The following is a 26,170-nucleotide window of genomic DNA, read 5'->3' on the forward strand; positions in this document are numbered from 1 at the left end:
GGAGAACGGGGAGGCCAAGATGCAAAACTTTGATGGGTCCAGCAAAGCGGCGGGAACCCGCGGGCAGCAGCGGAGGGGCAGGACGGTCCGCAGGAGCCCGTCTCCGGGCAGGTCTCAGCTCGGCGAGCCGCCGGTGGTGGTGGTGGTGGGGAGGGCATTTCCGCACCTGCCAGGCGATGATGCCGCAGGTGTGAGCTATAACTTGCTCTCTATACGGGTTTAAAAAGCGTGGGTCAGCTCCTCTTTCCTCTCCCACCTCAAAACAGATTTGAAAGCCCTGGGACGCCTGAAGACTCAAAACACTCCTCGGGGTAAATTTATTTTTTTTTTCCCTTTACCTTCTGGCTTTCCAGGTAAAACTCAATTTTGCCTTCAATATTACCCCCAAAAGTGCTGTCCCTGGCACGCTGGCTCTCGCCCCGGCGCGGGGAGGACGCGCCGCCGAGGGGCCGGGCCCGCCGCGGGGCAGGCCGGGCAGGGCCGGCTTTCCCAGCCGCTTCCGCGGCGCGGGGGACGCGGCCATCTCGAGCAGAAAACTAGACTGAAATACCAGAGCTGAGAGCCTTACTGAACGGCAGGGGTCTGCCTCCAGCTGAGCTGCCAAGCGGGCTGCGGAGGGTCGCCCGCTGGGAAGGGGCGGTGGGAAGGTGAGGGGCGGCCGTTCCCGCTGCTGGGGCGGGGCGGGGGCCGCCGGCTCTCGCAGGCTCCACCCGGCCCCGGAGGTCCCCGGGGGACACGGGTGGGGGTCACAACAGGCGAAGCCTCCCGGGGCCCCGCAGAGCGCGGCAGGCCTCCTGCGCCTGCCCTTTGTGTGGAGCACGACTGCGTGCGGGGAGCGGGCGTGGCCGGAGGGACGGGCGTGCATTTCCGCGCTGCCTCGGCCCCCAGCGGGAGCACGGCGGCGGGTCGGTGGAGCGGGAGCCTGGGAGCTGGTGAGCGGCCGTGCTAAGGCGGAGGAGGCCCGGGAGCGCCGCCGAGCCATGTCCATGGACTAGCCGAGGCAGCGCAGGGATCCCCGAGTACGCCGGCCGCTGCCTCGCCCTCCTCCCAACTTGGCGAAACTTGGCGAGCAGGCTGCTGCCCCCGGTGAGTCTCCGCCCGCCCCGCCGCCGGCCCGGGCATCCCTCACGGCCGTCTGCCTCGGGGGTCGCGCTGCGTCCCCGCCATACGGAATGCCCCTTTCCCCCCCAGCTTTAAGCGCCGGAATATTGACCTCCCCAGGAGAACGGCTCGTCCCTGCACATCCCCTGCAGCTATTGAACCGGGTGGGAGCGAGCGCTGCCCGGCTGCCGTCCCTCAGGGCGGGTAGGAGCTCCCAGGCTGCGTGAGCTTCCCGAAAACGCGGGGCCATGGCGAGCCGCTGCCATTGTCCTTGGCCATTAAAGGAAGCCGGGGAGGCCGGGCAAGGTTTCCTTTGGGAGTTCGCGCAAAGTTGGTTCGTTGGGTGAGGTGCCACAAGGAAAAAATACTTTTTTTTTTTTTTTTTTTAGAAAAAGGCGTTTCGGGGTGCTGCAGCCGCAGGGCGGCGTTTGGCTGCTCCTTGCTCAGCTGTAGCACCGGTTGCTCCAGCCCCTGCCCTCAGTCCAGGCGTTGCTGTTGGCAGAAGCAACTTCCCTGTGTGTGTGCGAGGATCGAGGCCTGGGACTTTTTTTTTTAATTATCTTAATTGCTTGTAATGTGTGTTAGCGAGGGAGCTCTCTGACACCCTGCCGAAGCGGAGGGCATGCTGCTCTTGATGCCTGTTTCGGCTCCTATGGGGTCTTGGGGTGGGTGTTTGCATCATTGACACATCACCACTTCCCGTTGGGTCATTTACCTTTTACCTGATTGTCTGTGTAGTTTCAGGTGAATCTTTTATTTCTGTTCGGTGACTGCTACAGAGCAGTGCTGAGAAGCTGCTGCATGGAGACCCTATGAGGAGAGTTCAAGTAAAATGCATTATGCATGGTTCAAGTGGCAAACGTGTGGTGTGGTTGTTGGTTTTTGTGTTTGTGTTTGTTTTTTTTTTTTTTCTCTTTGTGATTTTTTTAAGGAAGGGACTAGCCCTTCTGTATTTCTAGGGAGAAGGTTTAAGCTAAGCTGGAAAAGTCTTGGTATTATGCAGGACCCATGGTGTTGTTCTTGTCTAACTTCCGTACTGGCTTTTTTTGTGTGTGTCTATAGAACAAGCCAGTTTTACACTTGCAGAGTATCTGCAGAAGACTGTTAAGCATATGTCTGACTTTATCTCACACACTCGATGTAGACTTAGTGGTTTCATTTCGAGCCTTTCTGAATAAACTAATCACTGTAAAAATAAGATACTCGTGTTGGATTTTCCTTTCCTTAGCAGGTCATCAAAGGTGGTGGTGGAGGGCAGGATATTTTAAGATAACTGGCAGAGTAGACATTTTTTTATTTTTATTTTTATTTTTAATAGAGACATAAAGCTTGTGACCTGGAGCTCTGGCTTAAATACGCCAGCTTCTAGAGAATGGAAGTACAAGGTATATCTTGTTCATAAATATTCTGTGAGGTGACGATCTTCTCTCTGGCTGTCGCCATCAGTGAGTTAGGCATCAGTACTCATGTGCTCTTATGACTTCCTGAACCACTTTATAGTTACAATAAATGTGTGAAACTTTAAATGCTTGGGTATGGATGGGTATATATTGGGCATATGGATATATCCCACTATCTGCTTGATGGAGGCATTGTGTGAGAAGAGAAGGGGTCAGGTGGGACTTCTAGTCATTGGTGTGAAGTAGGAGTGAGCTGGGGGGGAAATTACTTTGCAGTTTTTGGTTGTGTTTTTTAAACAAATCAAATACACTTGTCAAAATGGTGTTCTTTATCCTCTGGCTACTGACACTTGAAGAAGGTACTTTTAGGTGATATACTTCTTTTTAGCTCTGTTTTTGCAGGGTGGGGAAGGATGAACATAGTGATGTTGCTTGTCCTTAGTTTCATGTTCAAAATTACAATGCCACTGAAACAGCAGTTTTCAGAAATAGCTTTCTGAAAGTTTGGAAATGCATTTATGATAGTGTTGAAAAACGATGTGCAAGTTTGTTTTGTGGGTGACTTTTTGCTTTATTTTTGTTGACCTTGCTCATAGATGGATGAAACCTTGCTAAAGGTAAGGCCTAGAACTAAATCAAAATCACTGGAAGTTGCTCTTCTCTGTTGTGTGCTCTGTGTGATTTTTATTTAGTGTAAGTTGATTCAGTTAGCTCCTTTTGTATCTTCCTTTGTGTAAAAGCGTTGTTTCCACTCCCGAGGTAAGATGACCAGATCAGAAGAAATCGCACTTGAGTCTTGTTCTTGTCTGTGGGCATAGGCTTTGCCTGGCATTTAGTGCATTGCAGAATAATTTGGTTTATTCTGTTTTCCTGTTTAAAGCCTCTTTCCTCTCTTCCCTTCCCCCTTGTGGGATGGGTTGGAGGGACGTAGGTGCAGAAAAGAAAGAAAAAAAATATATTTTGTGAGCACTGTGTTAGAAGCAATGGCTGTGCAAGAGCTTTCATGTAGGTAACGTACCTGAGAGGACTGAAATTGGGTGTGTTCTGGGCTACCTTTTGCTAGATTTAGGCCTTGGAGTACTTAATGAAAGGATCATAAAAAGCTCTTGCTCTAAGCCCCGAAATGCAGTCTAATTGGGGTACTTTCCGTGGTATTGAAGATGTGACTTTTTTCTCTTAAATATAGCAAGAAAATTGTTGACATGATGTGTTATGAATTTGATCATGTGGGATGTGAATGTCTAGATAATCCAGATGAAGAAGTTTAAATTGTAGATTAACTTCTAATGAAACAACCGAAGAGTAAGTTTTTTGATCCTCTATAGGTTGTTTTGTCTTGAGGCTGACCTCTGAGTTTCTTAGAGGGTAGTTATACTTAATTGATGAAGATTTGATGTGTGGCTACCAGTTGGCCGTTACCTGTAAATGGATGTTTGGAAAAAAAGGGGTAGGGTGGGAGTTTTTCTCCTGACAAGCTCCTCCAATTAATGCTCAGTCTTCTATCACATTTCCCATCATGTATTAGGTGTGGCACAGTTTGAACACTGCTGAGTGTGAATAAATTAAACTCTTGTTCTAATCTCACTGTGTTAAATTGGAAATGCTATTGAGGTGTGTGTGAGGGGAAGTGGACTTCATAGAGCTATTGTCAAAACTGTTCCTATGGATTGTCGCTTTCTGTAATTTTCTGCTTTTGCAAAAACAAATGCCGCTTGGGTGGGGCGTGGAGAAATATGTGGGTTTCAGACACCAGACAAAGGAGACACTTAGTGCCTCACATGTGAGTCGAGAATGTCTTTACTTGTGGGCTTTTTGTGCCATGCTGCTTTGCACTGTGGCTTCCTGGGTCAGAACTTCCTGTTTCTGGTAGAACAGACTTTTGTACTTTGGCATCTGTGATGCATTTCCAAGCCTAACAGACTGCAATTCGCAAAATCCATGAACATGCTACAGTTCTCATGTTGTTTCAAGCCCTTTCACTGAAGTAACTAAGATCAAGTATATCGAATCCTCAAAAAGAATTTTCTCTACTTCTGAGTAAATGTTGCAGGCTGTTGCTAAAGGGGAATTAAGAAATGGTTCTTTTGCAGGTGGCTTCTGATTGTATGTCCAAAGGATGGTCACGTGTCTTCCCCGCTACTATTGCACAGTCCTAAAATTGATGACTCTCCTGGAACTGTGGTGTTGGGAGCTTGTGTGAGGGTATTGATGGGCAGCTTGGGCAGAAACCGGATCCTTCGCCTTGACCCTTTGGCTCATGCTCAGTCTAAAACATCTGATAAAGAAAAGGCTAAGAATGATGTCAGAGATGATCAGACTCAAGCTCATCAGGCTTAGATACATGTGAGTTTTAAAGTATAATAGTTTGAGTCCCCCCCAGAAAAGCTGAGATCTGATTTTTAATCTAGCAGTAAAAAACTGAAGCCTGTAGATTCAGGTGACTTCATTTTGAAAACAGCCACAATTTAATTACTTAAATATAGTTGAATGTCTTGTATTTGATTTTTTTTTGCATTGTAAAACAGCTTCTCTTTATCCTGGATGACTAAACAAAACCTGTTTTCAATATGGTCAGTGAGCTGAAAAATCATTATTAGGTAAATTTGCCTGTTTAGTCATGTCACAGGTGAGGGTTACAGCAAAGGATTTAACCTGCAGAAAAATGGTGGTTGTCAAATATTGACAGAATAAGAAATTAATTTTCTTGTTCAAAGTGTGCCTTGACCCCTGTTTGGAAGGGGAGACCAGCACTTCTTCAGTGCTTCCTGTCTCTGTTCCTTTTTGGGAGTAAAGCAACAGTATTTTATCCCTTTCCTTGTAGTAAAGCTTGTTCATGAAATGTGTGAGTGAATGAATTTCTGTTCTTATTCAGAGTGCCTACTTGCATGCGTTTCATCTGAGAGCTGTTTTAGTGTCCTTGTCTTTAGAAGTCTCTGCAAAAGCTGAAAATCTTAGGGCTGTCTTCATCCTTAATCTGAACCTGAATGTAAAGGGCAAAGGTGTAATAAACAGAGCTTTGCTTCCTCTTGTTCTTTGCAGCAAGTGTTGTTGAATGTTGTCCTGGTATTGCAACAGAGCTTTTCTGTTTTATGCTCCCAGTCTAGAGAGCAGGTATTTATAACAGACTGGTAGAAGTCTTCCATGTGCAGCCTCTGATGTAGTTGGGGCTCTTCCTTTAGCACTGGTATGCTCAGGCATTTACTGAGCTTGCGTGTGCCTATAAGCTTTGGCTTTTTTAATGGGTTGTTTTATTTTGGTGTTTCCATTCTGTTTCTGACCGGTTGCTAGTGTACAACCCCAAATTTGTTTATGTGGCCAAACAGCCCTTTCCAGAAATCTCTTCTTCTGTTTTCAAGGTTTCTCTTTTCTGCTCCGACAATAAATAATTGATAATTGAGTCTCTCTGGAAAGGTGTTTTATCTACGTAATTGATGGACTTGGAGGTAACAAGGCAATTTCGGGTTGCTGCAGTTGCAGCTACAGGAAGCAGTAGGAAGCCCAGTATTCAGAGGCAGCTGAATGCTGTGAATTGTAATATTTCAAAAAAGCATGATTTGTTCTACTTTGAGAGCTGTCTACTCTTGCTTCAGGCTATAAAATCAGTGCTGAAACATGAGCAGTGACATCTAGAAACTCCTGGAATAGAAGACAAAGGGAATAGCCTCAAGTAACTTGCATCTGAAGGAAGACACCTGAGATGCTGGACTTCAGTCTCTTTTGCAACAGCAGGCTTCCGGCTGCCAGGATAAGGAGCTGATTCTCTTGATGCACATTTCTTTTCCCTCAACAATTTGTTATTAAATGATGCTCAGGGAAGTACTTCATGTTGTATAGAATATGAATGCAGTAGCATAGCTGCATATAATAAGGGCTAGAAAACAGCAAAGCTTTCTACACTGCTCTAAGTATTCAGTTACTTAAATTTGACTGTGTGGCAAACCTGTGGAGAAGGAAGGTTCATCTACAAAAGTTGTCTGACTTGAAACTAATAGGCAGTTAGTGAAATTACTTTCATAAGACAACAAAGTGGCTTTCTTTGCAAAGTGTACAGCGTGCTGGCATTGCAAAGGGTATTTTGATGAAGTCATAGCAGTGGTTTGCATCCGCAGAGCAGAAGAGAGTTCCGCTGGAAGACCTTGTCCAGCTGAGACAATCGAGAAGGGAGGGTGGTGCTCAGCTCTCTTTTCTGAGCTGTGCTGCTTGTGTCCCCAGTCATGCTGTCAGCCTGTTAAGATGGTAGTTTTGTGTGCTCTTTTTTTTTCCTTTGGAGATTTTTTTTTAATTTTATTAAAGGTACAGATTAAGAAGTGTTTGTGTCTAACCTCTGCACCTTCTAATTCTGCTGGCGCATTTGCTGTTAGCTATTGCAGAGGCCGACATCTGCATTGGAAGGAGCTCTGACAGTGTCACTTCATGGCCTTTGCTGCCTTGATCTCTGTGTTGTTCTTGGCATACGCCTGAGAGGTGGAAAGCCTGTTTTCCCTCCTTCCCCTGGGGTGGATGCAGAGTTTTTCTAGAGAGATGGTCGAGGTTTTCTCACGACCTGCACAAGGATTGGTTCTGGGGGAAGGGCTGGTGCTGTTCAAGCATGGGCTGGGCAGCCTGGGGCAGCTTTGGTTTTTGTCTTTTCTGTTCTTTTTCCTTGTGTTGTGGTAGCGTGTGCAGGGTGCTCTGTGAACCTGCCTGCCACGTCTCATGAAGCACTGGCTTATTTCTATGTCTTTGGTCTGAGACACCTAGTCTGCTGAAGAGCTGGCAGTGGTTGAGATCATGAGGTGTTTGGTGAATGCCATTTTGTCACGTTATCTGTTTTCCTGTGTTGCGTTAGAGGCTTACCTGCTAGCTGGTTTTTGAAAGTCACAAGTGTGTTTCTTTACCGGAAAGCCAGTTGGTAAGGAGAATAATTACATGATGATTAAGCTGTCTACGTGGCCACAAGTAGCTATTTTCTTTTGTGGCCTGTGAGCTGGTGATTGTCCTGGTCAGCATGTAAATAAGGTTCTCCTGGGTGTGTTGTGAATACAATTGTTGCACAAGGCGGAGGGCAGCAAAAGCAAGCAAGCTTTGAAAGTGATCTCCCTAAACCCAACATGCATTAGCACCCCATCCCCCCCAATAAGTAGGTTCTGTCGTGCTGGAAAGATGCCTCGTTTGGAATGAGTGTTCCTCTGATGTTTTTGTAAGTGTGGGTCCTGTTACTTGGGTTGAGAAGGGGGGAAAATCTGAGGGTTTTTTTATTTGATTCAGCTCCACATCATTGCTTAAACAGGACAAGTGATGGGGGTGGGAAGAAAACACAAAAACAAACCACCACAAATTATATGCTTACTTCTTTAGTGTATATGACTATAATCAGTCTCCTGTTTTTCCCTCTTATGAAAAAAAGAAAATGAAGGGGTATCCTTTTTGACTTAAATGTAAGTTGAGACTTGAACAAGTGGCATTCCTGGAAATGGAAGAACGCCACAATACGTCTGAAAGTTTAGGATGTTCTCTGAAGAAAGAGTGGATTTGTTAGCAAAGAAAGTTTGTGGTTTCCTGTCTTTAAATCGTAACTTATTTTTGTGTTATAAAGTGGTATAGCAAATGGAGGACCTGTTTTGTTCTTGAAACATTTTGGTCTGTATGGAGATGTGGGAAGGAGCAGACAATGTGTATGGAATAGGTTCTGTTACTGTTGAGTCACTAAATAGAAATAAAATTCCCTGATCACTAAATAGAGATAAAATTATTCCCTAAACTGGAAGTTCTGGCTCCTCAAATTATTTACTTTGTAAGGGTTCCAAAACCTTCTGTTGGAAGGAGGAAAAAGTCGAATTACAAGCTTGCTTTAATTTGAGACCTTGAGTTTTGCCGTGCTACTGTGGGTGTTATAGGGAGTGTGTATGTATCTGCCCTCATGAAAAACAGTTAAAAGCAGCTGAGGAGTTTTGATCAGCTAAGATTGTTGTGGCTACTTGTTCTAACAGGCTTTGCGCCATAGAGCGAATAAACTGGTTGAAATGACTGACACACTTCTGCGTGTTTCACAATACCTGGACTTTCCATAAAGTCAAAGGAAAATGTAGCTTGTGGTTTGTGTATACTAAATAAGTTACAACACAGGCAAGCTCTTATTCAGGTAAAACTGGTCAATGGCTTTGTTAAAATTTTTGTAGGCATGAAAGATTTTTTTTTTTTTTAGACTTTCCCAATATGTTAATGAGCCATCCATTGACTTGTGGTGATGGTATCTAGTGTTGGGTTTGCTTATCCTGGTGTAATCTGACTGCATTTTAACTTGTATGAGCATGGGTTATCCCTTAGTGCTTCTGAGGATAAGGTCAGTTAAGGCCCTATGTGCTGTACTCTACTCTTTCCTGCAATTCTTAAATACTTATGAGGAGCCTGACAGTTTACAGAAGATCCTTCTCTCTTCTACTGTCTTTCACTATTCTGTTCATGTCTGGAAAATTCCAGCTTTTAGAGATGGTTTACTTGTAACATTTCTTTCTGCGTCCTGTGCTGTCTCCCGCTTTAAGTTAGAATATGGAGCATACACTTTATTTTTGGTCAGCTACTTTGAGCAGATTTCCCTTAAACTAGGTAAGAGATCCATGGCTTTCAGTCAGTGCCTTTGTCAGGTGCTGCTCTGTGTTGGAGCAGAGAGTCTCTATGTGGTGTTCACTTACTACTTTAGTGAACCTGAGGTCAGTTGAGCAGAAGTAGCTTAAACTTAGTAAAATTCAGTGGATAGCTGAGTAGAGTTGTAGTGTCGATTACTAAAAATATTTGCTGTTTGAATTTACATGGTCAGTACCAGCATTCTACAGTGTCATTAGTTTTCATTCTGACTAGTTTGTATAAAAGAAAATATGGAAATTTTGAAGACGCTTTTATTTTGTGGATTTTTTTTTTAACATTACTAGTAGCTTATATAGCTAAGTAGGAAGAAAGACTTTACCATGTGAAAGCAAGGCCAGCCAGCTGTGTATCTTTTGATAGCTTCTGTGTGAAGAGCAGTGAAAAATGAAACTGTTACAGCCAGCTGCTCTTGTCCTCTGTCACTGCTCTTTAATTGCTGTGGGGGTGATCCCTAATTCTGCTTGCCTTTTTCCAAGTCTTCCTTTAGTGTGTTTCTGTTAGTTGAAGAAATCAACTGGAGCTGAAAATATCCCATGAATGGCAGCTTGATTAGCTCTTTGAATTGCAGTTGTGTGGTGCAGAGCCCTTATGCCACAGTATTGGTGATATTAGTCAAGTGGGCAGTTCAGAAGAGGTTAAAAGATGACACTTATTGATGCCCATGTAGATTATTTTTCAGAATTTAAAGTTCCTACATTCTGAATGTTAGTTTAAGTTCAGAGTACTTTTACATTACATTTCAGATTCAAGTATTTACCCACATGAAAGCAGGGTCTTGGCCAAAAGCATGTGCGTAACTTCAGTGTGAATTAACTACAGAGCTTCAGTGGGGCTCTTCTGAATCACTGCTTCCCCCTTTGGGTTTAGGAACACTGGTGTATGTTCATTACAGGTTTTCCAAACTTGCAATTTGTGCTGTAGTGAGTAAAACCTGGTCACTGAAACCTGAAGCTCTTCCTGTTTTATAGGGAACTGGATCAGCTCAGAGGGATTGTTTTGTAGAATTTGTATTGGAGCAACTTGTGCTTGGAATACTCTTCAAATAATTTGAGGATTTTGAGTCTTCAGCACACTGCAAAAATAAGAGCCCTGGAATATGGTATCATAAGAAATCTGTCTGGCTCTGGTCATGTTTTCTGTTGAGTTCAGAGATCTGTTATCTGCCACTACTTTTCCTAGTAAAACAGGGATAACCTATTAGCAATATCTGTATTGCTTCATGAGTCTTTTAGGTTACAAAATACTCTTTTGTTGAATAAACTTAGGTTTCCTCTAAGAATGAGCAAGGATTTCTCTGCTCTTCTGGACTGCAGCAAAAGTAAATACATACTACTTGTATTCCTTAAGAGAAGCTTGTATTTTCTTTGTGAGGCCCCAGTCAAGAGTTCCTTGGAGACAAAATTACAAATATGAAGATGACACATGCTTGTAGGGAGTTCCTGAATCATTGGCAGGGCTACTGTCTCTGTTTCTAGGAACAGATTAGCCTGTAAGAGCTTGAAATCATGTCAGTTTTTCTTGCCTTTGTTGCACCAGCTCAGTCCTTACAGGTGAAGATTTGGTGCCCAACTCCCAGATGTACTCACATTAAGGCTCCCTTGGTAGTCAGCTTCTCTCTGGTATGTGGAAAGAGCAATTTGTAGGTGTCTCTTAGTAGCTCTGTTTTCAGAAGGTCCTAAGAAAAAAATCTCAGAATTATCCTTGGTTGGGGATAAGTCTTTCTTTCAACTTCACACACACATACAAATCCTTTTGATTGAGCACCTCCAAAGAATATGACAATTATTTTTAATAGCACCGTGTCTTGAATGAATGAACTGATGTTTTTTTTAATATAAATTTGATGTTGTTGGAGTAATGAAATTAAGTAGTCATAGCAAAACAAACAATATGTTGAAGTGTGTCTCTTGCAGCATTTTAAATTCTTCTTGCTCCTCAGTGTTCTTTTGACTGTTCATTTGCTTCACCAGCTTCATACATACTTGATGCTTTGTATTGAAGAACGATGGGAGCAGCAGCCGACAGCTTACAAAATGAATTTTTTTCCTTTTTTTTTTTTTTTTTTTTTTTTTGCATTAGTTCTGTCCCTTTTCCCCAAGCTTCATCCATTTGTGCATCAGCTTCAAGTGTGGTGCTGGTGTAGGCTGGCGTTGCAGGACTGCTACATTTCCATGAGTACTCTGGGAAGCTGGCACTGCTGCTGGCTTCCCATCCTTGTTCTTCTGAAGGGGGCATGCAGGGAAGGGGATCAAGACTATGACTGGTGACAGTACTGTCTGAACCTGGAACTTGAATGTGGTTTAGGTCTGCCTTGTAAAGTTAAAGGATCAAAAGAATTTGTGGACCTAGATCTAGAGATGTGCAGTAGTGTTCTTGGTGTTCTTGTTCTAGATTTAACATCTTGTGAGGATCTCCCTGTATATCCAAATTAGATTGTTTAATGTATCACAGCTTCTGTTTTGTGAGACTTAAAAATCTATAGACTATGAATATCACTACTGTAGCATTTTGAAGGTAAGAGTGGAATCTGTGGGTGTAGAAATGCTTTGGAAATGGCAGTACCCTCTTAATGAATGACTACATTTTTTCCCCTCACTGAAGCTGTAAACACAGGGTGAAAATTATATATTCTGCTAAAGCAGCAGTGCTTTGTATTTAATTTTTAGAAATTCCTCTTGTCATGAGTGGGCGCTGTCAGCTGACACAATGTGACTTGCTTTATCTGAAACACAGTAGAGAAAGTTACTAGTCTACACTGCCCACATACTACTTTAATCTTACTAGTGTTTTGTAGTATTGCCTAACCATAGTTATGTAGCTTGTGATGTAAATTAGATGAAATACTGATGCAGCAGATTTCTAGACTGGTAACAGATGTCTCCTACATTAGGAAACCTGACTGCTTTTAGCGTAAACATGGGGAAGGTGGCTGTGTGGCCTTGAGTGGATTGCTTGGTCTGTTTGTAGGGTTAGGGGAAAAAGTCAGGTGTACCTACACTTTAATTATGTCAGAATGTAACTCCCATATCAGTAGTGATTAGATTGCTCCATGTGGTCTTTGGTGCTCTGTCAAGAAAGAACCAAAAGATTCCTGATGAGGATAAGCAGAGAGTAAGTCAAATCTGCTCTTAATATAGGTAGGTGTTTCAGCAAGTAACATCTGTCTGGGGAACCACGTGCTATTATAGGACAGCATCTTGCAACAAGGAACCAGTACTGGCAGTGCTAGACCTCCTGTCATTTCAGAGAAAAAAAGGCAGCATTTTGCTTTTTCATTCTGTGAAAATGCTGTGATTGGTATTGACTGAGGCATCTTGCCAGTTGTTTGGGGAAGTGGGGAGAAATATCTTACAATCCGGTGGTCAAAATGAGGAGGTAGGGAATGGTGATTATCAGTAAGGATACTTTTGATGCTCTTATTCCTGTGAATATTTTCTCTGAAGTTGGGACTTGAACAGTTGGGTGAAAGTCCCAGTGCCAGGGAGGGCAACCTAACAAAAAGTAAGACTTCATACTGTGTATTTTAAGTCCTGAAATGTTATGCTTGCCTTTCTGACTCAGATTATATTTTAAGCTGCTTTGTCTAGTAGAACCCCATTTTTATGAAATTTAACGATGTGATAGCTAAATGCCACCTGCTGCCTCGTCTTTTGTAGTGGTAGCAGCAGCAAAAGCAATGTTTCTTATTAGTGGTATCAGCATTTTACAGTTGCTGGTTCTGTCTTGTCAGGATACTGATTTTTCACGGGGCAGGGGGCAGAATGGTGATGGAAGTCTCCATGTGCCTGCACAGGGTGTGTGTGCTAACAGCCAGCGTGTTGCTGCAATACAGGCTCACACTGATGCACACGGAGGCTTGGACTCTGCGCAAATTAGTGGGGTTCTGCTGTTGTTACCTAGTGTCCCCCATTTTCCCTCTCTTCACAAGACCCAGCAGGCTTACTGACTCAGACTAGCACATGACTATTATTTGCAGAAAGATAAATTTTCATTTGGAGCTAGAGACTGAAATGAAGTTCAGAAACCCAAGTGTTTGCTCCTTCTCTTGTTTTATCTCAGCTGCAGGCATAGAAAAGCATGTCAGGAGAGTGGGGTTTAAACAGGTTTTCTTTCCTATGCCTCATAATAGTAAAATTCTTAAATGTAATCTGTGAAGCTGGATGTGTTGAAAAGATCAGTAGCTGAAGCTGAGCCATGGCATGAGGAAACAAAACTGTCTATTCCTTAGGAATGTATATTGCAAAACTCAGCTTGTGTAAATGATTGGGTCACATCTAGGAAAGTCCAGTCAATGCCTGTACTGCCATAAGTACAATATTCTTTGTTCTAAGAAAGGGTAAGTGTGTTTTGGTATAAATGAACTGTTGGCAATAGAACCTAGTTGCAAGGTGAGGTTTTGGAAGGCAAAACAACTTGTCTTCATTATTTGGTCAAAACTATATATATATATATGTATGTGTGTATATATATATATACACACACACACCATTTAATCTTTTTCTGACTCTGCTGTTTCTCTGAAACCAGTTAAGCAGTTCCATCCTGTGTGTTCAGCCCCTTTACTGGGCCTATTGGGGAGAAAGTGGTTTAGTTTTGACTTAATTCAGTTTTATTCCATCTTATATAGAATCAGGAGGAGTAATTCCTTCTTTTAATGATTTTTTCTGTTGCTACTCTGTCCAGATGCACTAGAGTTGACTGTGAGTAATGTATATTAAGCAACCTGCATAGATAGCAAGTGTGTGAAGGCTATTTAGGTGGTCTGGCTTTATTACATACAAATTATACTACTTCATGTCAAGTGGGTCAGTTATGACTTGTGTAACACCTACCAACTTTAAGTACGATCTAAACATTTGTATTAGGCACATGCAGACCATCTTAGCTTGAAAAAAGCGGGAGTTATTCTCTGTCCATAAGTCTTGCAATCTTACTTTAGTATGCCAAATCACATGATTTTCCAATTGTTTTTTCTATAAATACTTAAAACTATGGAGCTTTTCTACATGGTCTCTGAATTTCTGACAACTGTTTGCGTTTGGTTGGGCAGCAAAGAAACTTCCTGGCTGGGGTTGCAGAGGAGCTGTGGATGTGTGTGAACCATAGAGGGACTCTGTCTGCTTCCAGGTGGAGGCGAAGCCTGGCATGGGGAGCCCTCTGTAAGGAAAATTAGTCTTTTTGGCATCTCTGTCCATAGTCTCCTGGGCTGGAGATGTCTGTTGTGTGTCCTTGATGTGCTTGTGTGTGGTTTTAGCGTCAGGGGAAAAACATTTAAGGCAAGGTTTGAAATATTTGTGCTGAGACTTCAAAAAATAAGCTTCTCCAATGAGACAATGATTGGTAGTACTCTGTAGTTGTACTGTAAAATAATCAATATTTCACTTAAAAGCTGAAGCAAGATGTTTATTGTATGGAATGGGATTATCAAAGCTGACAGGTATTTAGTTCTGTTCCTTTTTTAAGTAGGATTATTTTTTTTTATACCCAGGTGCAGATTGTCTTCTAAAAATATTTATAAGTTTCCCTTTTTGCAGCTGTGGATGGTATGGAAAATCTTCGGTTCTGTGTTCGGTGGTGCTTGGTTTCAGACTTCACTGCATAGGCTTGGTTTTTACATGTTCCCTGTAATATCCAGGTCAGAATAGTCCTTGAAGTCTTTCTCTTAGTTACGAGGTGGTTGAAAATTCTCTATGCTTGCTTCCCTGTTGCAGGCTTTTCACTGACGTCTTATGGGAGAAGAAAACGTTTACCTCAAACAAGTGGAGGGTTGAAATGTGGAACTGCTTATTGTCTGTCATAGGCAGCACTCATGTGGTCAGTTCTCTAGAATGTGAGAGCTGTGTGAGTCCTTTGTCTTCCCTTTTCCAGCTCTCAATTTAACAGCTTGTCCTCTGTTTGTGGCTTTTATTTTTTTTCTATGCATGGCATTTCTGCAGAGGTGGTTCAGTTATGATACTCTGAAAAGCTGTAGTTCTCTGCAATACTTGAGGAACAGTTGCAGTTGAACCTTATCTCTAGTATGTAAGGAAGCAAGAAAACCAAACGCTGCAAAGCAGATCAGCTTTTTTACGGTGGGGCTTTTGTTCTTGTGAATAAAACCTCTTATGGGGTACTGATTTGGTAAAGAAACGTTGAAGTATGGAAAAGACAGCATACAACTGCCTATTGTAATTAGCAATCTGTAGACACTGAGATTTTCCAGGTTTTCCACTTCAAACATCTTGCTAGCTGGGTTGTTGGATGTGTAATCCACAGGGCGCATGTTTAGGCTTTTGCGTAAGTCCAAGCAGCTGTGTAAGTAAAATGGTTTTGAAAGAGTGAGAAAGCGGATGAATGTCAGCTTGATGATGCAGATCTTCCTAGGCTAACTGTATAGCTAGTTTCCTTTTTGGGTGTTCCCTCCCTGTTACCACATAAGGGTGCTTAGAGAAGATAAAATTATTAAGCAACAAATACTTAGAGGGAGTTTAGGGTCAATAGAAGTTTCTGAGCTGCCTTTGAACATAGATCTGAATGGCATATGGTGCAGGTTACTATAGTTTCTTTTCTCAACCGTGCAAAAGAAAAAGATCCTCTCTTGAAATATTTCACTGCCTAATTCTTCTCATTTTTCTATGCAGACGCTGTGCTATAGAAGATGCACTATTACCGATATTCTAGTGCAGAAGTCAGCTGTTGGTACAAATACCTGCTCTTCAGCTACAACATTATCTTCTGGGTGAGTACAAAATGTAGACACTGAAGTAGTTTAGTCATACCTCAGTTTTATTAACTTCCTGCATATTTCTTCAAGAGAACAGGCTGAAATATTTACCTGAAAGCAGGAAGCTGATGTGTGGTATGTCCTGGGTGTTTTGGAATTGAAGAAGCCTATCCCATGTGAGAAAGTAATTATTATTGAAAATGATGTGGATCTTCACAATCTTTCCCTTCCTTGCCCCTTCCTCCTGCCTTACCTTCTGAGTGAGGCAGAATAAAACTGTTTTTCTTGTTGTGTGGTGGTTGTTTGTTTTTTTTTTTTTTTTCTCCAGTGGAGAAAGGAATATCTACTTAAAGGATTTGTCAAAAGAAAATAGTATCATCTCTACTGTTGCTGACAAGGCTTCTGTCTTTTGAATTATGGAGGCCATTAAATGTTTATTGTGTTGGGGCACAGGTTAAAGCTACCTTTAAGTGCACTTAAGTGGTATGTTGTTTCCCTGTTAAGAGAAGTCTCTTCTCCTTTCAGATAATCTTCCTTCAGATAATCTTTGATCTCTGTGTTGGGGTGGTGCAGCTGTAAATACACTATGCAGAAGAAAGGAGATACCTCAGAGATGTCTCAACAGCTGGAATTAAAACATAGTCAGGATCTTAAATGTCATGCTCTGTGGGCAGCAAAATTGTCTGATACTGTCTTGAAATACTTAACTAGGGTCTAGCCTACCTATAATGTTTGTTTAGAATTTTGAATGCAAAAAGGGTGCAAAACCAGGCATGTGTATGATTTTGGATGTGTACATTGGTCAAGATCATTGTATCAACTACCTTGGAAAATGGGTATTCAAAGTTTAAGGCATAATGTTGTATTAGAAATAGTTAACATGTCTGTGAGGGGGAGTTGAAGGTTAGGATGCAGTTCAGATAAACTTGATAATTCTTTTCAGGACTTGCAGGTCAAATGTTAGGGGTTTGCACATACATTCATGGAAAGGGTAGTCACGGAGAAATGCAGATACAGTGACTTGCCCGGTGCTAGCGGCTTAGATTAATGTTCTGATTCAGAGTTTAAATATTTCTTAGTATGGATAGCATCTTCTAAAGATGTTTACATTTTTTCAAAGCCGAAAGGATCAGATAGTAAGAGTGAAAGTCTGGTATGTGGTTGAAGCAACTTATTTAAGCCAAGAGTAAAAATTGATTCTCCTGATCCTGGCTTGTCTGACATCAGTAGACATGCTAGAGATTACTATATTAATTCCATTTATTTACTGTGATTCTTTAAACCATGTCAACTTTTTACTACCTAAAATTTAAGATATACAGAATTATTACCCAAATCTGTATTTAACTTCAGTAAAAAGAGAGGTTTAGTATCTGCACATAAATTGCAGGCTGCGGAATCTTGTTTGTATTCGTCAGTGAGTACTTGGTATTTTGCTTGATTAACCCATATAAGCTTCTGGTAAACTAGGTTTGCATTTCTGCACATTTTGTCAGCTTTGGCAGTATTTAAGGTATCACAGTATCACAGTATCACAGTATGTTTGGGATTGGAAGGGACCTCAAAAGATCATCTAGTCCAATCCCCCTGCTGGAGCAGGAACACCTAGGTGAGGTCGCACAGGAACATGTCCAGGCGGGTTTTGAATGTCTCCAGAGAAGGAGACTCCACCACTTCCCTGGGCAGCCTGTTCCAGTGCTCTGTCACCCTCACTGAGAAGAAGTTTCTTCTCAAATTTAAGTGGAACCTCTTGTGTTCCAGCTTGATCCCATTACCCCTTGTCCTATCATTGTTTGCCACCGAGAAGAGCCTGGCTCCATCCCCATGGCACTCACCCTTTATATATTTATAAACATTAATAAGGTCCCCCCCTTAGTCTCCTCTTCTCCAAACTAAAGAGACCCAGCTCCCTCAGCCTTTCTTCATAAGGGAGGTGCTCCACTCCCTTAATCATCTTGGTTGCCCTACGCTGGACCCTCTCCAGCAGTTCCCTGTCCTTCTTGAACTGAGGGGCCCAGAACTGGACACAATATTCCAGGTGTGGTCTCACCAGGGTGGAGTAGAGGGGAAGGAGGACGTCTCTCGATCTACTAACCACCCCCCTTCCAATACACCCCAGGATGCCATTGGCCTTCCTGGCCACAAGGGCACAGTGCTGGCTCATGGTCATCCTGTTGTCCACCAGGACCCCCAGGTCCCTTTCCCCTACAGAAAGGGGTAGAAAGTAAACTTTTTTGAAAGCTGTGTGTATGATGGACAAAAGTCTGAACTAATTTAGAATAACAGAAAAGTCTCCAATTGGAACTTCTGGAGGTCATCTGGTCCAATTTTCTGTTGAAAGGATGACTTGTAGGATAGGAAATGACTGAAGAGAAGAGCTGGGAGTCTTGTGTGCTTCTTACTCATCAATTTTCTTCTGTCTTCAACCTAATAAAAATGTTATAAGGCCAGGTAATACTGAAACTGCAATGTCTGGGTATTGCTGTTGAAAACCACAGAACTCTGCTACAGTTGCTACTTCTTGTTTACTAGTGCCATGTTTTAACATGATACTGCAGCATTGAGCCACAGGGGAGTTTATCCTTATGTGGATAACAGGGCAGAAAAGACATGTATGGTTTGTGTAGAAGCTCTTTCCTAGTGAGGGTTAATTTGCCACAATATTGCCATTGTGCAAATGTTTGTTAGTGATGCTTTCTTTTTTTCCCTCTGCTAGCAACTGAGTATTCCCCTTGTGGCCTCACATGTCAGAAAGTATGTGCTCAAAGGCCACCAGCTCTGTAGTTATTTATCTTCTTCTATTACATATAGTAGAACTCCCATGTCCATGTAGTGGAGCGTGGTGCAATGAAAGGTGATGTTTGTCAAGCTCTTCTGGTTTTCAGAGAAATGACTGTGTATGTGGGTGGCTGCTCTTCACATAGTGTGGGGGACATGTGAGAAAGCGACTGGCTCTTGTTCATGCGTGTATTAGGATTGTTCTAGACCTTGGCTTTCTTTATAGTGACTGTCTCTTGAAGTGGGTTCTATTACTGGTTTTGATGGGTAAACAACCTTTGAAAAACTGATTTTTTAAATTTTTTTTTTTTTTTTTGTCTTTACTGGGAAGACAGTCAAGAATTTGCTTGTGCTTTTTCACAGGAATTAATTTTATCTCTTTCTTGTTGTGTTTTGTTTTTTTTTTTTTTTTGTTCTCTGCAGAATCATTACATTCCACTTTTTTCAAATTTATTTTTTTACTGTATTCTCTTGAAATTAATGATGAAGATCCAATGATTTTTTTTTTTTTTCTTAAAGAAACATTGTTAAAGAAGAGATTAAAAAAATGTGGGGAGTTTGAAGTGCAGCTTGTGTTTCAGCTCATCTGTTGGCTGAAAGAATTGGTGTTCTGAGCAGGTACTAGCAGTCTTGGTAGCTTGCTCAATGAATGGTTTGAGGCCTTTGTTGAAAAGTTATCATTAAGCTGACCTAGTAAATTATGTGTAACTACAGGTCTTTTGATAAGAGAGCAGCACCTGTAGTTGTGGAACAAACTATGTCAATGCGGAGTAGAAGGGTAGACTGGGCAATGTGTGAATCATTTAGCTCACTGTGATTCAGGAGCCTATGATATCTGGCTGGGGTGACTAGTCTGTAACAATCTCTTTAATTGGATGAGTCCATAGTGTATAGAACAAAGTAAATTTTCTATGTGCCTTGAACTGAAGAACTACAAAATCAGAAGGGAAGTGGAACTGGGTCTCAAAAAGGCAGCATTTAGGGATGGAGCATTAGTCTTGCTTTGCTTTTCTTGGCTTGTAGGACAGGTGCTTGTGGGAGCTTGTTTTGTGTTTGTGTCAGTGAGGGTGGCTGCTGTATACTGGGTGTGAGGGGTGGTGTTTAGCTAGGTGTGCAGACAGCCTTTAGCCACTTTGAGCTGTTACTGGAGGTATGATGGTAACTCACCCCTGTATCAACTCATGGCAGTTTATTCACAAGCCAGGTAATTTGCATGTAAATAGAGTTGTATTTGTTCTTCTGTCAGGCTTACTAAAGATGCATATGTTGACTGTTGACTACCCTGTTGTAACTCTAAAGGTAATATCAGTGACCATGTAAAGCTAAAGTGTGTAAGTTAAGGCACATGGTGACTTAGTGAGTGGCATACGGAATATTTAAACTATAGTGGGTTGTTCCTCTTTAGTTTGTGTCATGTTTCAAATACAGTCCACGCAGAATGGGATGCAGCAAACTGCTGAACTTGGAGGACAAATATAACTGTTTTGATAATGGCAAGCTCACAGTTTAATCAGCCTTTAGAAATCTGTAAATCTTCATTATTTGGAAGATTTTTTTTTTTTTTTTTCCCCGATGAGAAACTTGGCAATAGAAGGTTCAGTTCTGCTGGCTACTTGTGTATAATCAGCTTGAAAAATCACTGTTCTTTGTGCTTGGCTTTTCTATGTAAGAAAGGGAATGGAGCTCATAGTCAGACTCTGTCTTCCTAGGCATGATTTTAATGTAGGATTACTTTATTTTCATCTTGATGTTTAAGCATACTAATAAGATTTAACTTCTCCAAGTACACTTGTTTTAATGAGTAGTGGTGAGGCAGTGTTGGAACCATTAAGACAGCCCTGCAGGGAGTGCTCAGAATTTTAAGTAAAATTGCCTTATTATAGTAAAGCTGGACCTCCTTTGGAGTTTTAAAGCTTTTTTTTTTTTTTTTTTTTTTTTTGTGGCAAAATAGCTTCATTTGTCATAATGAAATGAGAAGACTGCAGTAATGCAAGGTGAAGAGCTTGATTCAGGTACCTTTCTGTTCTGAGTCATTTTGTGGTTGAGCCTGTGAAAGCCCGAGGAGGGAAGGGGAGACAGCTGAGACGAGTGGAACACAGAGGTGTCCCCTCTGGGGGTGCTGCATTGCTCTGTGCCTTCCAGCCTGCACTTGGCAAAGCACACAGAATAAAAGGAGGTGTTCTCAGTCATCTGCTTCTGGTGCTTGCTGCTTTGATTACAGTCAAAGGGTTTTTTTGGGGTAGTCCAAGAATTGCACCTCAGCCAGGACGTGGCTATTTCAATGAATTGTGAAGGATTGCACATGTGCTCTGCCAAAGCCTTTTAGCTTGTGAGATCACTGTCTCAGATGAATTGAGAGAAGGTGATAAAATAGCTTTTATCTGCTGTCATCTTGATTTGTCTTCTAATGCTCTGTGGCTTTGTGTGTGGCTCCTAAGGATTTTTTTTTTTTGGAGAAAAAAAGCTTCACTCATGTTCTCAGAGATGTGGCATCTTTGCTCTGAATGTGATGATGAAGGGCAAAAATTCTCTTAAGCTCTGGAAAAGAATTCTGAGCTCTTTTTTTTAAAAGAGAACACCCAGGTTAGTGTAAGATCTTCTTGGCTTTGCAGTGTATGTTGTTTTTCAGGAACATCTAAAACAGCAAGGCTGTTGCAGGAAGAGGAAAGAAGCCGCTACCATGTGGTTTCCTGACCCTGAGAGGAAAAGTCTGGGAAGAAACAAGGGCAGGAAGGAAGTGTGGTTGGCTACTCCAGCGTGGGTGGAGCTACAATGTAGAATAGGATTGTCCAGGGGATGGAAAAAGCATTCTCTGTTAGAGTAAGATTTTTGTGCTTACAAAAACTGAACACAAGAGGAATGCATTCCCATTGCTTCTAATCAGACCTTGAAGCAGGCTAACCCAAATTCAGTTTGTGTGCAGGGGTTGTCTTGAAAGAGTTATGTTTAGCTGCAACCTAGATTTGAGAAACAAATTTGATCTCTCTTCTCAGTTAGTATGGTGGTTCTGATAGCATAGTCAGGGGAATTTTAAGTGTAATTGGGAACAGATAATACTTAAGCTAAGTGGTCTTGTCCACAGCATCTCTGAGTTGGTGCCGCTATTGTACATCTCCAGAGCAGGGTTGCAGCTTGATGCAATATGTTAATAATGTTGACTTTTTAGTTCTAAAGCAGGAAATGACCAAATGCTGGTTGCTAGTTTTAGTTTCCTGTTCAAAGAGGTACAGTTGGGCTGCTTTGTATATATTTCTGTCTAATATTTCATGCAGCATATGGTGTAAATGACTCTGGCGTAGAAGTGAGTTTGCATTTGCTTAAATATCATCTAGATTCTGGTGAAAGGTGGATTTCAAAATGCCTCTTTTGGAATAGCTGGCTTGCTCACTCTCACCCTGGAAACACTTTCAGTTAGCATTGCTACTTCTCAGCTGCCTGTTCTCCCATTCACGTGGCCAGTTAGTTCAGTGAGCTGATGAAGGTTAAAATGTTCAATTCAGGCTGGATCGGTTCCCTGGTTTGCCTCACAGCAGTCACTTGAATGTCTCTGTGCGAGAGTGGGAAAGAGGATATTTTCCTAGTGGTTGTTATCTGCAGAACTCTGGGTACGCTCAGTCATGCTAGCTTCTGAGGTGGTTTTACGACCACAGTGCATTTTACAATAGTTTTCAATAAGATTCTTTAAAGTATCTTGCACATGGTATTGAAAGCAAATAAATATCATTTGGTTAAATAACTACCATTTTACTTCTTTGCAAATTGGTTGTCTTGGTAATTGTGCCTGTAAATGTAGTAGCTGATGGCTTTGTTTCTTCAAGTACATCATACTTTGCTGTTTTTTGCTACAGAAACCTAATATATGTGGTTTGGCTGCTTCTAGTGAGAATTATGAATCACTTGTCCTAGCTAAGTTTTACATTTATCCATGTTGAGACTAAGTTTATTTTTCTGCTGATTAAGCTGGTTTACTTGTAGATAGTTTGTGTAGGTGGTCATGGAAATAACTTTGCAAAAGTAGTGTAGTTTTATGAAACTGAATGCTTTATAAAAACATGAGAGCAGTGCCCATGTTCAGAGGTGAGAATGAAGCATGCTAGTGAAAAATCTACCTAATCAAGAATCTATTACAATTTAATTAAATTGACAATTATAATAAAAGGCAGCCAGTCTGAAGAGGACACCCTATTTGTATATTCAACAGCACAGTAATAGTGTTACACTAACATTACTTTGCTATATAGAATGTGGAAGATGTGTGTCTTCTCAGTTCTTTTTTTTTTTCCTCATTTGCTTAGAAAAAGTTCATAAAGATCCAGCTGTGTCTACTGTGTAATTTATTCTGATTACTGCAAATTATACCAGCTGTCTTCACCTGTCTCCCAGCATTCCTGGAGCATTTGGAATGAGAAGGGGTGAAAGATGTATCAATTGCATGCACTGTATAACTTCATGACATACACATTTGATTATTTATATACATATATACATTTTTTTCCATTTTGCTGCTTAATCTGAAAATCACTGGGTTAAGATTTAGGGTTAATCTGGGTAAATATTCTGTTTAAATCCATGTGGGTTTTAATGGCATTTTTGAAGTTGTGCTTTGATCCAAATAATCACTTTAAATGTACTTAGCTTTTGGGAGTCTGAGATGAGTAGTCATTGTGTGCTGTTGTTTATTAAATATAACTTAGAGCTACAAGTGGGCAAAGCAGTGCTATCCATGTATTATTAGTGGGTTTGGTTAGTTAATCTGCGTGCTTAAACCCTAAAATATGGTATGTAGTACTTCATGCCTAGATGGAAGTGTCTAGCATCATTTGAGTAATTTTTACAGAATGACATGAATGACACTTGCAGCCCTTCTTGGCTTTTCTTTCCACAACTCCCCCCAGCAGAGTAAACCAAGAACAACTTCATTTGCCCTGGGTGCAGTTTAGGGTCAACAGGCAGTGAACCCAGCAGTTGTTAAAATCTACACTTATATTTTCTTGTGCGACTGTAAGAAAGTCCCTTTTTTGCTTCTTGCCTGTGCTGTGAAGAGTTGCTTATAATGCTTGTTTAGTTCCTGGGAGGTGCTGCATTTTGTAGAGGAAAGGACCCTGTTTTCAAGCTGTTTTTTCAGTTGTTGGGATTTACTTGTCAACATGTATAAGGCCTTGGGGTGGGGATCAACCTCAGTCCTTTGTATAGAATTGTAGAATAATTTATGTTGGAAAACACCGTTAAGCTTGAGTCCAGTCGTAAACCTGGCCCTGCCAATTCCACCGCTAAACCATGTTTTTAAGCCCACATCTACTTGTCTTAAAAGATACCTCCAGGGATGGTGACTCAACCATTTCCTTGGGCAGCCTGTTCCAGTGCTTGTTAACTCTTTCAGTGAAAAATTTTTCCTAATATCCTACCTAAACCTCCCTGGCACAACTTGCAGCCATTTCTTATTGTCCTTGTCTCTTCTTACTCGGGAGAAGAGACCAACACCCTCCATGCTACAACCTCCTTTCAGGTAGTTGTAGACAGCGATAAGGTCTCCCCTCAGCCTCCTTTTCTCCAGGCTGAACAGCCCCAGCCCCCTCAGCTGCTCCCCAGACTTGTGTTGCAGATCCTTCACCAGTTTCTTTGATGTTCTTTGGACACGCTCCAGCATCTCACTACCTCAAGGTTGCATGGCCGCAGCAGGGTGGAATGCCATTTTAAGTAATGAAGAGGAGTTGCCCTCAGTTTGTAAAGAGATCATTTTAGTCTGATTATTGAAATTTCTATATTAAAAAACAACAGCCTGTGAATGGAGGAAGGGAGTAAAAGGCTAGAACAAGGAACTCTTGCTTAATTTGGATGATCATAGTCAGAAATATTTATTATTCAAACATGAATTGGTGTAGGGTTTGTATGCTGTCAACTAATCTGTTGTCTATTGAAGGTTCAGTGGGTGGACCGTTACTTCAGCTTAATTCAAAATGGCTTAAGCACAGTAAGGGTTCAGAACACAAACTGTATTTAGTTAGAGAAGAGGCTAATGTAATGAGCCAAGAAATTGAGAAGTTACAAAGAGCCAACCATGGCTACTGTCAGGCTAATACTGTAAAATGGCTAAATAAGGAGTAAGCTCAAAATGCATTAAATATCCCTGAAACTTCATTGGTGTGCAGGCAAAAAGTTTAGAGCAAATCACTGGGACAAGGATAACTTCCACTTGCACAGTATTGTGTGGAATTGTTAATTTAGTAGTGTGCTTCTTCAATAATTATGAATGATCAAATTGAATACTTCTTCAAAGTAGTTTATAAAATGCAAGAATGCTATGGAATAAACCCACCTTTTTGAAAGAGATTCACTTATGGGGAGGAATGTCCCATTACTGTTGTCTGAGATTACAGACTATTTGTTTTACTTGAGCAACAGTGTTACTCACTAAGTGTTTGAGCATGTGTTGATTAGTATATGTAATTCATTTCTTTTGTTTGTTTTAGCTAGCTGGGGTGGCCTTCCTTGCGGCTGGACTGTGGGCGTGGAGTGAAAAGGTAAGGACAGAAATGACTGGTCTTACATTGGTTGCTGCCCCCCCCCCACCCCGCACCCAGTAAAACTCTCCCTGAGGAAGCAGCAGAGGTTAAATGTAGCATCTGAGCTCAGGACCATGCTCAAATGATCTAAACTGAATTCAGTTGGAGTTTCATCTTGTCCCTGGTCAGATGTTAAGCTGTAGCCCTTGATGTTTAGACCTTTTTTGTAAACTTGTAAGAGCAGGATGCCAGGGAGAATTTAATCTTTATGAATAGTCTGTATGAACACGTTCTCTTTTGAAAACATGCTTTCTAAAACATGCTTATCTACCCACCTCTTTTTATTAAAAACAAGAAGCATTTTGGAGGAATGTAGAAGACATCTCTTTATGTTAAAATAAACCCCGCATACATCTTTGGAATACTTCGGAGAGTTGGTCCCAGTCTTCAGGCCCTTTGTCTTCACTCCCCATGGAGTTGCTTGAGGAATTGTGTTCTCTGTGTAGAAGAAGAAAATTGGGGAACGTGATCTAGCTGAATAACACTCTTCTTTTTGGTAAAGGCTTCTTTCAGCTGAATAGTTTCCTAAATCGGAGGAAGTCTGTGTGGGTGTGTACCTACAGAGTTCTCTTGTTACAAGAGAAAAGATGGTATAGGTAAGGAAATGAATGGTTCATCCCCTTGCTATGAATGTAAAAGCATGGCTTTAATATGACTTCAAGCAGTAGGAAAATGTGACAATTACTAGCAGATTTACTGATCTGCATCTTAATTAACAGTGGAGAGCAGGTGCTCACTGTTCAGTTGTGCTGCTGGGCAGGGATGCTTAAATTACCATCGTAATGTAACATTTCCTTCATCAGAGTGCTTTTATGCAGCAGCTACCTGTGTAAAGAGAGATTCTGGGATTCCTCTGTTTCTTGGAAGTGAAGGGGTTTTATGATGATCTTAACACTGGGATATTTATTCTCCTTCTCCCTGATCCCTATGTGTGTGCAAACATTCTCACAACTAGATAAGTGATACCATTGATACGTGGTAAGCAGCCTGTCTCCACACAA

The 26,170-nt window shown here is 41.6% G+C and overlaps 2 protein-coding genes across 5 annotated transcripts in view; one reads left to right on the top strand and one right to left on the bottom strand.

Annotated features, from left to right (window-relative positions):
• LOC309440657 (uncharacterized protein) overlaps positions 1–876 on the bottom strand; it is a 7,811-nt gene extending 6,935 nt beyond the window's left edge. Inside the window, exon 1 of one of the 2 annotated variants that reach the window (XR_014184241.1) lies at positions 339–468. Coding sequence is in view for 1 of the 2 variants with exons in the window: in XM_082054566.1 (XP_081910692.1) it covers positions 569–865 (297 nt within the window). In the remaining variant the exon portion in view is untranslated. Of the gene's footprint in view, positions 1–338; positions 469–568 lie in introns of those variants that run through there. The other variant, XM_082054566.1, reaches the window with a different exon arrangement.
• Positions 500–26,170, top strand: part of TSPAN14 (tetraspanin 14) — a 40,772-nt gene continuing 15,101 nt past the window's right edge. The window contains exons 1-3 of one of the 3 annotated variants that reach the window (XM_082054560.1): positions 500–647; positions 15,746–15,843; positions 25,077–25,127. In XM_082054560.1, coding sequence (XP_081910686.1) covers positions 15,763–15,843; positions 25,077–25,127 — 132 coding nt within the window. In that variant the 5' untranslated portion in view covers positions 500–647; positions 15,746–15,762. Of the gene's footprint in view, positions 648–905; positions 1,087–15,337; positions 15,655–15,745; positions 15,844–25,076; positions 25,128–26,170 lie in introns of those variants that run through there. The other 2 variants (XM_082054559.1, XM_082054561.1) reach the window with 2 other exon arrangements.

The sequence above is a fragment of the Streptopelia decaocto genome (assembly GCF_964273445.1).
Source record: "Streptopelia decaocto genome assembly, chromosome: 5".
Taxonomy (NCBI): domain Eukaryota; kingdom Metazoa; phylum Chordata; class Aves; order Columbiformes; family Columbidae; genus Streptopelia; species Streptopelia decaocto.